Source organism: Podarcis bocagei (assembly GCF_964188305.1).
Source record: "Podarcis bocagei genome assembly, chromosome: 12".
Taxonomy (NCBI): Eukaryota; Metazoa; Chordata; class Lepidosauria; order Squamata; family Lacertidae; genus Podarcis; species Podarcis bocagei.
The window spans coordinates 42,867,127-42,882,493 of NC_138137.1; the positions used below are offsets into that span (position 1 = coordinate 42,867,127).

At 40.6% G+C, this 15,367-nt stretch overlaps 1 protein-coding gene and 1 long non-coding RNA gene across 7 annotated transcripts in view; one reads left to right on the forward strand and one right to left on the reverse strand.

Moving 5' to 3' along the window:
* Positions 1-15,367, forward strand: part of LOC308569745 — a 77,898-nt gene that overhangs the window by 23,720 nt on the left and 38,811 nt on the right. The gene's annotated exons all lie outside the window — the stretch shown is intronic.
* Positions 1-15,367, reverse strand: part of ITGB1 (integrin subunit beta 1) — a 36,209-nt gene that overhangs the window by 20,671 nt on the left and 171 nt on the right. The window contains exons 1-3 of one of the 3 annotated variants that reach the window (XM_081163575.1): positions 14,968-15,308; positions 2,506-2,575; positions 1,492-1,577 (exon numbers count right to left, since the gene is read on the reverse strand). In XM_081163575.1, the coding sequence (XP_081019701.1) occupies positions 1,492-1,577; positions 2,506-2,575; positions 14,968-14,976 (165 nt within the window). In that variant the 5' untranslated portion in view covers positions 14,977-15,308. Of the gene's footprint in view, positions 1-1,491; positions 1,578-2,505; positions 2,576-14,967; positions 15,309-15,367 lie in introns of those variants that run through there. The other 2 variants (XM_081163576.1, XM_081163577.1) reach the window with 2 other exon arrangements.

A 15,367-nucleotide genomic window follows, 5' to 3' on the forward strand; every position in this document is an offset into this window, starting at 1 on the left:
CTAATCAGGACAATCATTTCAGAGAATTCGCCTCTCTACCTTCTTCACCTGGCATTCAAGAGACCTTGGACTATTTCATGCATACAAGTCAACTACTTATGTCCACATGACAAACACCCCTGTCCCTGTGTAGGGAAGGGGGCATGGAAAAACAGCAGTGTGAACTAAGCTATATATGGATACAGCCTATAGTGCCAATCTGATCATTAAAGTTGGAAAGTAGAAGAGCTGGGGCAAGAACAAATAGAGAACAGTCATAGCATGCTATTTGATAGATAACTTGTAAATAAGTCAATATATTTCAACTGATGTGTAAGGGACACACTTATTTCTATGCTCAGTGGAGTATTAAAAGAGAGAAATGGCAAGGAATCTTTCCTTGCAAATCTGCCTGTTTGTGTACAACTCAGCTGCACTTTCTCTCCTGCTGGTCACTGGTGAGGTGGAATCCCTTCACTGCAAATTGAATTTGTGTACACAGCACCAAATGAGGAATCTCTTTACCCTCAAATTGCACCAGGGTCTTTTTATTCTGCTGTGTGAAACAAACAGATCCATTCCATCTCCAAATCCTCTGGCACATGCAGAGGAGTTGGGAAATAAGGCAAAGGTGTTTCACCCAGATACAAACAGGGAAACTCAAATGCACTAAGAGAAGGTCTTGCTCTTGCTATTTCCTATTGTGTATTCCAGCCGAGGTTAACAGATGATTCTTTCAAGCAGGGGAAACACAGGGTCATTTGCTGACGTACTGGTGGGCTGAAGCAAAGATAAATTTTAAGCACCTCCCAGCCCAGTAAATGGCCTTGCCACTCTCCTGGAGAAAGCAGTCTTTCACCTTGCACCTTACAGGAACTTCAAAGCAGCACAGGAGTCCTGCTACCCATTTAATCATCACAACAACCCTGAGAAGTAATTAGGTTGAGAGTGTGTAACATAACCAAGGTCACCCACAGAGCTTTATGGCCTGAGTAGTGATTAGAACCAGAGTCTCTGCATTCTTATTCCAGCACTAACCATTAGACTATACTGGCTCTCAAAAATCTCTCCATGTGCATAAAAGCATCTTCCAAAGGCACCAGGGGCTCATTAAAACAAGGAAGGTTATTTCTGACAAAAAATCTTTACTGGTCTTGATGCTGCTGCCAACACTGTTTCCTACCAGTTCCAGAATAACAGTGACAACAACAACAAAAACTTAACCCCCAAGCTAGGAATTGTTATTCACAAAGCCAATCTTAAACATACGTGACAGCCTCCACATCTCCACCACCAAAATTTTAACTGCAGCAGACTTATTCTTCACATCTGCTCTGCACTTTGTAGAGTCTAACACTGACCAAAGAAACCTGTAGCTTTCATTTGCAGCTTATTTATCAATGCAAAGGATTGTATCATAAAAAGTTATTGAATGTATAAGAATAGCTACAGACAAAATGAAATAGGAAACAAAATATTGCAAATGAAATATATATTTTTTAAAATACGTACTGCATTTTTGCACCATCCACAATTTGGTCCAGCTTGTATACAATCAGCACATGATTTAGCATTAGCTTTTATACAATTGCTCCCACCTATAAGAAAATGCAAAGGCTTTTTTATAAAAGAAATGACAACACATACCTAACTTAATGTATTGTATAAGTAAATTTATTACCAGCCATAAACTGAGGTTCAAACTAATCATTATATCTATAATTAACATATGATTGCAAGTGTTGCTTAACAATCAATTCCACAAGTGCTCAGAGCCTAGAGGGAAAGTTGGAGCACCAATGCACATTTCTTCTGTGCCAATTATAACTCATTAATTAGGAAGGCTTCAAATGCCATGGAACAATCCTCCGCATAAGAAAAACCATGAAAACCACAACAGTCATGCATGACAAATTGCACATGCATTCATTGCACTGCACACACATGATGAAAAGGCGACGCTAATCTAGATTTTCCAATGTATGTACAAACAGTAATATAGATGCAGGTGAATTCCAAACATAAAGGATGAAACGGCGGAACGTAAAGACGTTCTGCAAGAGAAATTGCACCTGCATCTACTTCACTGCATGTTCGGAAAGGCTGTTTGGTTTTTCTTACTTGGAAGAATAAGAGGTGCATAACATTTCAAATGACCTGATGTGGGACAAGAGTACAATTTCAAGCTGTAGATGCAGTTCAGCATCCTTCAGATGTGGCTACACTAGAGAAACAAGAGTGTGGTTCTGAAGATACAGCTCAATCTCTTCTCCAGGGCAAACGCTGCCTCCTCCTACCTCCTGTTCATATGTCCTCTTTGCCAACAGTTTCAGAGACATGAGCAAAGAGGTTAAACCAATATGGATTAATGTTGTATGAAAGTGAAACAGGCAGCATTTGTCCCTGAATCAATTCAAAACAAGCATAGCAAGCTTACACTCGATAGCTCTGGAATTAATAGGTCACCTGCACTGTAGAATAGAAAAACAGTCTATGCTTTCTAAACCTGTACATATTTCCATTTACCTTGTTGGGCAGATCCGCAGACCACAAAGCAGCTTAATAATCCAATCCAGATGAGAAACATGAAATTTGCCTGTAAAATAAAATATAAATAATTGAACTAGTTAACTATTTCTATTCCTTTGTTACAAGCACTTATGTCAAAAGTATATACATAGCACTGTCAACTGCATTATAAAAAGACATATACAGTCACTCTTTAAAATGTTGCAGTAAAAGCAGAATGAATACTGTATTTTGTCCTTCTGGAGGCAAAGCTCTACAGATCATAAATAGGCATGAAAAACACAGCATATAAAAACAGAGACAAACACACAGATCTCATGTAACAGCATTTTTCCTTTAATTGCATTTGCATGTTTGCATATGAATTACTACTTTGAGCTTTATTCATGTTTGTAGTGCACGTTTGCAACCCACAGTGTTTGCAACCCACAACGCTGCGTGTGCGCGGGTCACGATTCAGCGCTTCTGCACATAGCACAATTTAGTGCTTCTGCGCTGAAACCTGGAAGTAACCTGTTCCGGTACTTCCGGGTTCGGACCGGTGCAAAACGCGAAAACGCACAACCTGAAGCATCTGTAACCCGAGGTATGACTGCATTGTATAGTTTAATTGTGGAAAGGTATTCAATATACTTAGAAAAAAACTAGAAAAGAACTCGTGACATCCCCACATCACTACAGTGATTCCAACTATAAACTTAAATACAGTGTACAGTTGTAAAAACTAACTAATACCTCTTTTATCACAAGTACATGAAGCGCAGAGGAAATGTGGGTGTGACCTTTTTTTTAAAAAAAGAACTTGTTCTGGGTCAATATTGGGGGCTCTTGCATGAGAAAACGAATCTCAATTTCTCCCAACTAGGCTTGCTTTTATTAACATCTTAATTCCATGCATTTCTGATTTCTGATCAGAGAACCACGACAAAAGATCAGGGGGATGCTGGAGACATAGTGTATCTTGATTTCAGTAAGGCTTTTGACATAGTCCACCACCATAGTCTTGTGGTAAAAACAGCTGGTAAAATGTGGACTGCAGAAGGTAACTGTTAGGTGGATTTGTAGCTGGTTGACTGACTGTACCCAAAGAGTTCCTCATCATCCTGGAACTAATGGTTCTTCATCATCCTGGGGGGGAAAGGGACAAGTGGGGTGCCGCAGGGTCCCCTCCTGAGCCTGTTGCTGTTCATCTTTAGATGATGGAATTGAGGGGATGCTCAACAAATTTGCAGATGACACCAAACTGCCACAGACGACAGGATCTGGAAACCAAGCCTTATGAGGAATGGTTGAGGAAGTTGGGTATGTTTAGCCTGGAATAGAAGAGACTGAGAAGAGATATGATAACCATCTTCAAATATTGAAAGGGCTGTCACATGGAAAATAGAGAAAGCTTGTTTTCTCCTGCTCGGGGGATGGGGTGGGGTAGGCCTCAAATCAACAGCTTTGAGTTACTAGAAAGGAGATCCCAACTAAATATTAGAAAGAACTTTCTGACAGTAAAAGTTGTTTGACAATGGAACTGTCTCCCTTGGAAGGTGATGGGCTCTCCTTCCTTGGAGGTTTTTAAGCAGAGGTTGGATGGCCATCTGTCATGGATGCTTTAGCTGAGATTCCTGCATTGCAGGCAGTTGGACTAGATGACCCTCAGTGTACCTTCCAACTCTACAATCCTATGATCTTATGGGAACATATATAGTTTTAGCAGACTGCAAAGCACTTTGGACTGAGATGGCCTGTTTTCCAAAGCACCCTAATGCATTTCAAACCAAGTATTGTAGTTGAGGCAGATCTCTAATAAGGATCAGCCTTTACTTTTTCAAATGTCTGGGAACTATTTATTTCCTACAAATAAAGACATCTAGTTAGCAAATGAAGTTTTAGTTATGTAGCAGATGCTGACTAGCATTTTGTTATCACCTTAGTTCATTTTGAACTCACTCCCACTCCCCCCCGCAACCGGAAATCAAAGTAGAGGCAATGACTGTTTTATGCTCGTCCAATAGGCGTGTGGCCATGCATGTGCGCATCACTGCAACCAGGAAGTGGCCAGGAAAGTGGGCAGGGTGTAACAGGGTGAGCAGGCTTATGCATGCTCTGCTGACATGTGCAGGGATCAAGAACGTAACCCCTGTGCAGAACCATTGTTACCTGTACAACAATTCACCAGACCTTTCTTATTGCAGTTTCTGGTGGAAGCAAAGTTAGTGCCTCATTCTTTGAGCAAACTCAGCACCATAGATGCTTCCCACCCACAACTCCTTCAAGAAGAGATTATTCAGCTGGGTGTAACTTAAAAGCCCATATTTAGCTACACAAAATCGATTTTGTTTAGAATATAAATAGTTCTTACACAGCTTACCACAGCCTGTATGTATTACACAGCAGTATTTCCACATCATACCTTACCCTTCATAAAGGCCTGACTTGCTTAAAAAAATCCCAACTATCATTAAGAGGCAGCACCCTATGATGACTACAATCTTACCGAGAGAAAAAAAGATAAGTAGAAAACTAAGCTTCTTTGTTCATCCATATTAAACCTGGAAACACTTATCTCATTATTCATGTAATAGGAAGATCAGTCAAGAGACAGAAAAGAATCATACAGTTTAAGCCCTATAATGACAGGCTATTCTTGGGAGTTTTCTCCAAATCACCAGCACCAACCAGGACAGCTGTTACAGGGTTTGACTTTTTTGCCATGTGGCATCGCTCTCCTAAAAGCAGCATGTTCACTACATATTTAAGGTGAAGTAAAAAGGAAATTTCTGCCTAGTACATGCATAACCCAATGTCTGTCTACCTTCAGTAAAAGGAAGTTCACCATTTCCTTTAGAACTCAGACTTTTAGATGCTCCCACCCAAGAAAGCCAACAGATGCTCAGTGATAGAGCTTTAAGCATCTGTGATGTTCCAAATATTCTCAGTCAACCATAAAGTATTTAACATTTGTACATTTCTTATAGATAGTAAGTAGGTATTCAGCACCTAATCATGCAGCAAAAATGAGGCTTCCCATGCCCTTATTTTTAGACTCCTACCAGTAACAAAAAGAAGAAACAATTCAGACAATTTGTGACTCCCCCCACTTCCCCAACTCAAAAGCAAGGATGGGGGGCCTGTGGACACAGACTCCCATCAGCCACAGCCAGGATGGCCAATGATCTGGGGTTATGGGAGTTATTGTGCAACAACACTTGGAAGGCCAGAAGGTCCCCATCTTGCTTTAATGGCTTCAAAATGTGTAAAAAAAATGAGATCTGAGATTTAGAAATGGGGAGGCTGTGTGTTAATCACAATTCCATGAAATTCCACAACAATTCCACAATTACACAACAAGTAGAAAGTTATTTTACAGGCCTCTTTTCAGCTCTAAAAAGGGTCCTAAAGCAGCTCACATAAAAATGTTAGAATGATAATAATACATGATAGAATACATAAGATTCGTAAGAATCTCGGCTTCTATTGAACAAGTTGACAGATACCGGTATATACAATAGAGTTTCTAGTCCTCAAGGAATGTGTGGAGATGAAGCAGCAGAAGTCAGAGAAATTCCAGAATAGTGTTTTTGGTGCTCAGTGGGCGCTCAGTGCCCTTTATTGCTTCTTGCCCCCCAATAACAGGCAGAAGCATACTCTAAAAGAAGCCATGCAAAGCCCTCCAACAAACATGATGTATACAGCTGTGTGAGTGTTCGCCAGCCGAATTAATCTATCATTATTTCCAGTGTGCATTGTTTACTTAACTATGTTGTAAACTCATGAAATGAAAAGAAAAACTTATATCGTATTACATGAGAATCCCATACAGAATAGTACCATGGGAAATGGCAATTAGATTTTAAAAAGATTTAAAATTGGCAGTATTATCTCCATTAACACCACGCCCAAAGGAAGGGAGTATTTCCTGCTGTGTGTCTAAGTCAACTAATGAAATAGATTAGAAACACTCCTGACTATTCTACTGTAGCCATCAAGTGAATATCAAGGTGCTATTGTGCTATATATGCTCTCACAGACTCTCATATACAGTGGTACCTTGGGTTAAGAACTTAATTCGTTCCACAGGTCTGTTCTTAACCTGAAACTGTTTTTAATCTGAAGCACCACTTTAGCTAATGGGGCCTCCTGCTGCCACTGTGCCGACGGAGCACGATTTCTGTTCTCATCCTGAAGTAAAGTTCTTAACCCGAGGTACTTTTTCTGGGTTAGCAGAGTCTGTAACCTGAAGCGTATTTAAACCGAGGTACCACTGTATATACATATACATGCATGCATACATATCCCAGCACATTATCAAACTGAGGAAGGGCCACATGCTCTGCATGCAATATCTGGCTTCTATAGGTAAGGCTGCAAATGACACCTGTTAGGAACCCTGAAGAGTTGCTGCCAGCCAGTGTAGACAGTATTGTGCTAGGTGGGCTGATGGTCTGGTTTGGCATCAGATTCCAATATTCCCAAAGTCATACCACAAAATAGAACCCTAGGTGGGGATATACAGATAAGAGTTGGCTCAGTTTTCAATGGATTCCAGTGCACATGTTTTGCACAGAGAAATGTCCAGATTCAATCAATGGCACCATCAGTTAATAAAAAAAGGAGAAGGTAGCAGATTTCAGACCTCCCTGCTCAAGATACTGGAAAGCTGCTACAAATCAGAGTAGGCAATACCAGTTTAACTGAATAAATAACCTGATGCAAAAAGGTAGCTTCCTAAGATATCTGCAGTATATAGCACTCTCTCCTCACACACATACCACCTGCCATACTGACTGTTATTAATGGGAAATTTCAATGATTTTTTTTTACTGCCTGTGAAGAAAGAGCCTTCATGTATAGCATCTCTAATAATGGTCCAATTCACATATATAAACCATGATTAACAAATGCAGAGGGAATTCACTCCTCCTCTGGTCCTGTTGTACTACCCAGGGCTAAGCCATGGTTTGGCTTTGCACTGCGTCAGAACCCTAAACCTTGGTATGTTTTCCGTTAGTTGAGGTGATGAATAAGACCCTAAAGGAAAAAGAGATCCCAAGCACCTGGAAGGAGGCATTTATCACAATAATTCCAAAACAAGATACTGACCCAATCCAAGTGAAAAACTATAGACCCATTTCCTTATTAAATACAGATTATAAGATTTTTGCGGGAATTTTGGCAAAAAGGTTCAAGAAAATATTAGTGAAGATAATGCATGAGGACCAAGCGGGTTTTCTACCGGGAAGGCAAATAAAAAACAATACAAGAGGCATAATTAATATAATAGAATATTTATCGGACAGAATTGATAAGCCAGCTAGTCTGATTTTTATTGACGCGGAGAAAGCCTTCGATAACGTCACCTGGGACTTCATGCTGAGAAATTTAGAAATTATGGAAGTGGGTCAAGAATTTTGGAATGGGATAAAAGCAATATACACCGAACAGAAAGCGAAGCTGATAATAAATAATGCCATAACAGAAGATACAAAAATATCTAAAGGGACAAGACAGGGCTGCCCGCTCTCTCCGCTGCTCTTTATAGTGGTGTTGGAGGTTCTGCTAAACGCAATAAGGCAAAACAAACAAATTAAGGGAATATCATTAGGCTCAAACGAATATAAAGTTAAAGCATATGCTGATGACGTGGTATTAACGGTAGAAGATCCTATAAACAGCTTAAAGGGAATTTTGGAGGAGATGGAGGAATTTGGGAAGTTAGCTGGATTCAAACTAAATAAGAATAAGACAAAGATGATCGTTAAAAACTTAGACCAAGACAAGATAGAATCACTACAGGAACAAACAGGAATTGAAGTAGTTAAAAAAGTTAAATATTTAGGACTCTGGCTTACCAATAAAAATATTGACCTATACCAAAATAATTATATCCCAGTGTGGAATGAAATTAAGAAAAAGCTGGAGATTTGGGCAAGGATGAAATTATCACTCTGGGGCAGAGTGTCCATGGTCAAAATGATGGTACTCCCCAAAATGCTTTTTCTATTCCAAACAATCCCGATAATAAAGGGCACAAAAAACTTTAAAGAATGGCAAAGGGTGATTTCTAGATTTGTCTGGGAAGGAAAGAAGCCCAGAATTAAGTTTAAGATATTAACAGATACCACTGAAAGAGGGGGCTTCGCCCTGCCAGACATGAGAACGTACTACGAAGCGGCATGCCTTTGCTGGATTAAAGAGTGGATAAAGTTGGAGGATACAGAGTTATTGGATTTAGAAGGGTATAAGAACAAATTTGGATGGCATGCCTATTTGTGGAGAGATAAGATAAAAGTACATAAGGGATTTTGCAGCCATATCTTTAAGGGACCTTTGATAGAAGTTTGGAATAGATATAAGAACATATTAGAACCAAAAACCCCACACTGGTTATCACCAGTGGAGTTAATAAGTGTAAAGAAAGTCAATATGGGGAAAAAATGGGGTAGGTACGAAGAATTGGTATTGAAGGAAGGAGGGAAGTGGAAAATTAAACCATACGACCAGGTAAAAAGATATACATACGATTGGCTGAGCTACTATCAGATAAATGAGATATTTAAAAAAGAAGTGAAAGAGAGGGGCTACGATGAAAAGACATCGAAATTTCAGAGAGAGATAATAAACAGTGATCGGAAAAATCTGTCAAGTATGTATAAAATACTGTTAGAATGGAACATGAAAGATGAGAAAGTCAAAAAAGTGATGACTCAGTGGGCAAAGGACCTCGGCTATGATATTCAATTGGAGAATTGGGAAAAATTGTGGAGAGTGAATATAAAATTTACAGCATGTGTACTGCTAAGGGAGAATATGTTAAAAATGTTATATAGGTGGTATATGACACCCGTTAAACTAGCCAAGATGTATAAAACAGATAACAAATGTTGGAAATGTAGACAAAAAGAAGGGACGTTCTATCACCAATGGTGGGAATGTGGGAAGGTTAAAAGCTTCTGGGGCGAAGTCTATAATGAAATCAAAAAGATATTAAGCTACACATTTGTAAAGAAACCCGAAGCTTTTCTATTAGGTATGGTCGGAAAAGATATTAAAAGAAAGGATTATAAAATCTTCCAATATGCGGTAACAGCAGCTAGAATCGTGGTGGCGCAGAAGTGGAAGCAGGAAGAAAGCCCAACGTTAACAGAGTGGAGATTAAAATTGACGGAATATGCGGAGTTAGATAAATTAACAGGGAAAATTAGATATATGAAGGATCAAAAATTTATAGATGACTGGGGAAAATTTGCGGATTATCTGGAGAACAAATGTTTAGTAAACACAACGCTAGTAGGATTTAAAGAGGCACTGTAAAACACTAAGAAGTATTGCTTATGGAAAACAATGTCTGAAAAATGGTACTAATGGCAGTACGAAAGATTGGAATGCGTTATAAAGAGATAAATACGAATGAATGTCAAGGACGTTGAAGGAAGTCCAAAAGAATGAGATGTATGAAACACGGATTTAATGTATATATATGGAAAGATTAATAAAATTTTTTAAAATGCAAAAAAAAAAAAAAAAATAAACCTTGGTATGTCTCCCCCAAACTACAACCAGTAAATCAAGAAACTTAAGTTTGTTTTTGCTAAGCCATTGTTTGGATTATTATGTTCATAAGTACTAGAAATTCACATTTTGAGCCATCCCACTATCACACATACATAAAAGCCACACAAGTTGCAGCAGCAATTATGGTTCCTAGAGCCATTGGCAAAGTGACTACCACAATGTGGAAAAATCCATATATCTGTAAAACGCTCTCGCAAATTCCATTCCCGTCCCCCAAAAATCACTACCCTGAGAAAGGGTGGGTTAAATGGGTTGGCTGAAATTTAGGTTTTTTAAAACCCCATTGTTGGTACTGAGCCATTTTTAAAAATCCAGAATAAGCCCTTAATCACATGTTTTGGGTGTTTTGGAAGTTCTGCATTTCAATAAACAAAAATACTTGCTTTGAAATAATTAGTGTTAAAGCTCGGTACAGATTTACATTCTTCTCTGTAAAAGAGAAAGACAAATACAAAATGCAAATAAGAAATCAGGATCTGAAATCTTATTTTGTTACTGCTTTCACAAGAGTTTAAACAAACCAAAGCTCTAAGTTCAGACATTATGAGAAAATGTGGTTTGTTTAAAAAGCAAGCGCTTCTTATCTCTGCGCCTGTTGGTAGTCTGAGAACTCACATACATAGAAGGAGAACATGGTTTGCTATTAGTGAGTTAAAGTCCTTTTCAGATGTATCTTTTAAAGATCTCATTATTGCTGACTGCTTCTATTTAGTACTTTTTGATACATAATCATTTGCTGCCTAGAAAAGGCTGCTTAATCATTTCCTTGGGATACATTTTTTGGTGACACAATAATTAGTCATGTTTTGTCATCGTTTGGGTAGATGCTTACAGCCTATGCCTCACTGCCTTTAAAAATGTTAAAGGTAAGACGCTATCTCTGATTGTACTCGCTAAATTATACTAAAGAACAGCCAATCTATTCATTCTTCTTCCTTGTTATTTTGGCTACAATCCAAACTACATGCACAGAAAGGTTCCACAGCAAGCTGTAAAAGCCATAAAGACTTTTTGGTTTAGTTATTCTGCAACTGATGAGAGGAAAATCTTGGGAGGGGAGGGCTGCAGCATTTCCTTGCTGGGTTGCAACCAATATTATCAGAACTAGTGTGATACTAAATTTTTACTTTCATAAACTTCATTTCATGCAATTCCACCGGCTTCCATGCCATATACCAACGTGACTAAATTGCCATTTGCATATCAGTACAATACAACACGTAGCATCAGAGTATGACCTGCAGTCCCAATTTTAAATCTCACTTCAACAAGGCAGCCTCAGCTCTTCTTACATGGCTACTGTAAGGATTACATATGAAGTTCTTCAAACACTCTAGAGCACTATATAAATAGCAATTAGCACACACTTTTAAACTATCATAATTCCAAACAATCACTAACAGATGAGTACTTAATAGAGCGGCGTAATGCCCAAATACATACAATATTACTTATACCAAGAAATGTTTTGGTATTTTTATAGTTACCAGTAACATTCTTAATCTGAGTTTTGTCAACAATGTTAGGAGCTGTGTAATTTCGTCTTTAAAACTGGGTAATGCCACATCCCAATACAGTCGTACCTTGGTTCTCGAACGGAATCCATTCTGGAAGTCCGTTTGACTTCCGAAAACATTCGAAAACCAAGGCGTGGCTTCCAATTGGCTGCAGGAGCTTCCTGCACTCAATCGGATGCTGTGTTGGACATTCAGCTCCAAAATATGTTCGCACACCAGAAGACTCACTTCTGGGTTTGCGGCATTCGGGAGCCAAAACATTGGAGTTTCAAGGCATTTGAGAACCAAGGTACGACTGTAGAGTCCTTAAAAAATTCCTATTATTATTATAAAACCTGAAAAGTCTTCCATTTATGCATGTTTGGAAGCCTTCTTGGTCGGTGTTGGAAGAGATGTACCATACTATACGTACCCACTGCCATTTTTCAACTTGGGCAGTGAAAAGCTCTTGAAAGCGTAGGTGACAATGACAAATAAACCTCAAACTGTAATACATCTATAGTGCACGGAACAGGGTTAAACACAACATAGTTAATAAGATTAAACAGTGTGTTAGTTTTTCAATAGTTAACTAAAAATAAATAAATCACATGTTAAACTCAAGGGGATAAGAGTCAATGTGCCTTTTCCCTTAGAACAATCCCCACATGTTCTGAATACACAATAACTGTCCTTGCTCATTGCCAGCATCACATCTAAAATAATAAAATGATCTCATAGGGCTTTGACTTTTATATTCTATGCATGGAATTGGTTCTTGTCTATAAAACCAAATGTGTAAGGCACACAAAAAATCTATGCCCTGCGCTACTTACATAATATACGGCTTGATTTCAGGAGCACAAATAGGGTAGCAGTACCCAGAAAAAATAAAAATAAGGAAGTATTATTTATTTCCAATATTCACATACCAGTTTTCACTACTAATGGTGACAATAGTTTATAAAACAATGAATACAACAATTTTTTTTTGTCAGAAGCACAGGAGGCAGATGCACCACTAAACCATGGTTATGAGAACAGACAGACAAGCTTGTGCACACTATTCTCACCTTTCCTTACGCACAGCACTTCAAAGATTCCAATTCTGCTTAAGAAGGAAAACATAGTTTGCTGTTCTATCCAAGCCTGGCATGCTGGTTTGTGCAAATTGTACCTTGCTTGCAAAAGGGGATCATACCCCAGGTTACAATCCTGGGTTGCTGGCAAATTATAGTTTGTTGAAACCATCAATTGCTGCTCTTTTAACTGCCTAGTTTTTTGCTATTGTGATTACTATTTAAAAATAAAAATAAAAAATTAGCTGACTTTGAACTCGAGGCCAAAGGTGTGCTATAAGTATTCAGAATAAATAAATGGTTATCCAAAAGTAAGTCCAGGCTCTGTAATGTTCCTCCAAAGTAAGCATGTCTAGGATTTAAGTAACAATTCATTGAACAATAGAAAACAACTGCAAACTTAACTCCCATCTGGGAGTAGCTGGGGCGAACAGAGCTACTGTATCCAAAGCCTTGCAGCTAAAGCTAAGGGGTGGTGGTGGTAGCAGCAATGAACTTTGCTGCAGTTGCTCTAGTAGTTTATGAACCAGGAGATCCTTAAATGGCCTATTTCTGCCTCTGGCTAACGTACAGGCAGTGGTGGATTTCCATTGCCCATTGTTTTGGCAGGTGTAGTGGAGATCTCTGTAGTGCTACATCCTCTATAACACTCTCCAGCATGGTGGATCAGGGCTTAGGACCGCACTTCAAGTGACACCATCAATTTCCAGAAGCAGTTGAAAAGAAGAACCCTCCAGCCTAGGCCTACTTTGCAGGCCTGTGAGAAGCTAACCTCTTTCTGAGTTAATTTAAGGTGTCAGAATTAACAGAAACCAGATAGGGATTTATTAGCAGTGAAAACATAACATAAAACGGGACTCAGGCATGGTTGACAGAAAGAGGAGAAAGTCCCTACAAGGGCACGTTAACATGCACACATGGACGTAACTGATGCAAACTGCAGTTCATTGCATTGGACTGAAAATCACGCATGCAAGTAAGAACAGTTCCAAAACTGTTACCACAAAATATATTATGAGAGTGAAATCCAGTATCACTTCTCCAGGAAACAACAACACATGAAGGCACCATGAGGCTTGAGCTGCGTGCCAAAAAAGCCACACTTAAGTCATTAAACTTTGAGGTAAGCGTGCACATATCTAGGCTACAAAATCTGCAACTTTTACTTGAAAGCAAACTCTGTGAAAAGTAATGGGAGTAGCTTCAGGATGCTAGACTACAGTCCTAAGGCGATGCAAACATGGAGTCCCTTTCTAAGCATGCTCAATCAGAAAAAGTTCAGCTGCGCTTAATGGAGCAGACTCCCAGGTAAATGTACATAGGAATATGGCCCAGTTCCAATGCAGTTCACAAAATGTACTTGCAAATTTGGTAGACACTGTTCACTTTTAAGCTTTGTAAAGTCTATCAGGAAATGGCATGACAGGCATTTCCTGTCTCTTATGTTGGCATTCTCCTTCAGCTGGGGCATGATTAACACCATCAACTTACAGACACTATTGGGGGAGGTGGGAGAGAGAAAGCAAGGGGCATAAATCTCCTGAGCCCTTCCAGATGTTGGCACTCCAACTCCCATCAGCCCCAACCAGAATAGCCAGTGGCGAGGGACGATGGGAGTTGCAGCCCAACAACATCTGGAGAGCCACTACTTCACCATCCCTGCTCTAAAACCACCGACGTCCAACCAAAACAGCCCATCCAACACCACCACCACACCCACCCACAGGGAACGAGGCTTGTGGCACATTGAAGGCTAACACAACGATTGTGGCAAAGGTTTAGTGAACTAAAGCCCACGTCGTCTGACGTGGCCAACAAATCCGTTAACCTTGTATGGTGCCACAAGATTCTTTTGTTGTGCTGCTGGCTGCAACATCTCTGCCTGCCTGGAACTTGCAATTAAAAAGGACATAAATAAATAATAATAATAATAATATCCTCCGACGCAAGTGCAGTCCCCCCCTGCAGCACCTTCGGTTCTTCTCTCCCCCTCGTTCCCGCCCGGCGAACACGCCCTTATAAAGGCACGCTTTGGCTTTTTCTGAAAAAGGGCACAAGGCGCTCCTTCCTCCCAGCCCCACAGAAAGGACGGGGGGGGGGAGGGCAGCGCTCTCCCTCCTTCTCCCTATAAGTCCCCCCCCCCGCCTTTCTCTTTCTCACTCGGCCACACTTTCATATCCCACAAAACAGGGAGAGGCTGGAAACAAAAACCACAAAAATTAGAGGGATACAGATACACTCGCAACGCCCAGGCTTAGTTTTGCGCCCCCCCCCTCAGCAGACCCCCCCCCTTGCCTGCCCCTCCTTTCCGCCGCTACCTGTGCCATGGCCGCGGCTGAGCTCGGGCGCCTCCCCGACCCTTGTCCGGGGGCTTCGAGAAGTTGGTGGCGGGGCTGAGCCTGCTTCCTCCGCCTCGCCGCTCCTCTCCCTCGTCTCCTCTGCTCCGGGGCCTGGCCCGGCCTCCTCAGGGCGACGCCTCGGGGGTGCTGAGGGTGGCGGCGGCGGCGACGACTGCTATCCCCTCTCGCCTACCAGAGCCGCGCCTTCTTCCCTTCCTTCCTTCCAAACATACGGCAGGGCCGGGAGAAAGGGACGGCCAGGCCTTGCAACCGCCGCCGCCGCCGCTCCTTGTGCGCCTCCGGAAGCGCATTCCTCCCCGCTGCCGTCAGGCTGGGCGGAGCATGAAAGGCGCGGAATTGGGGCCCTCGGGCTTGTCTG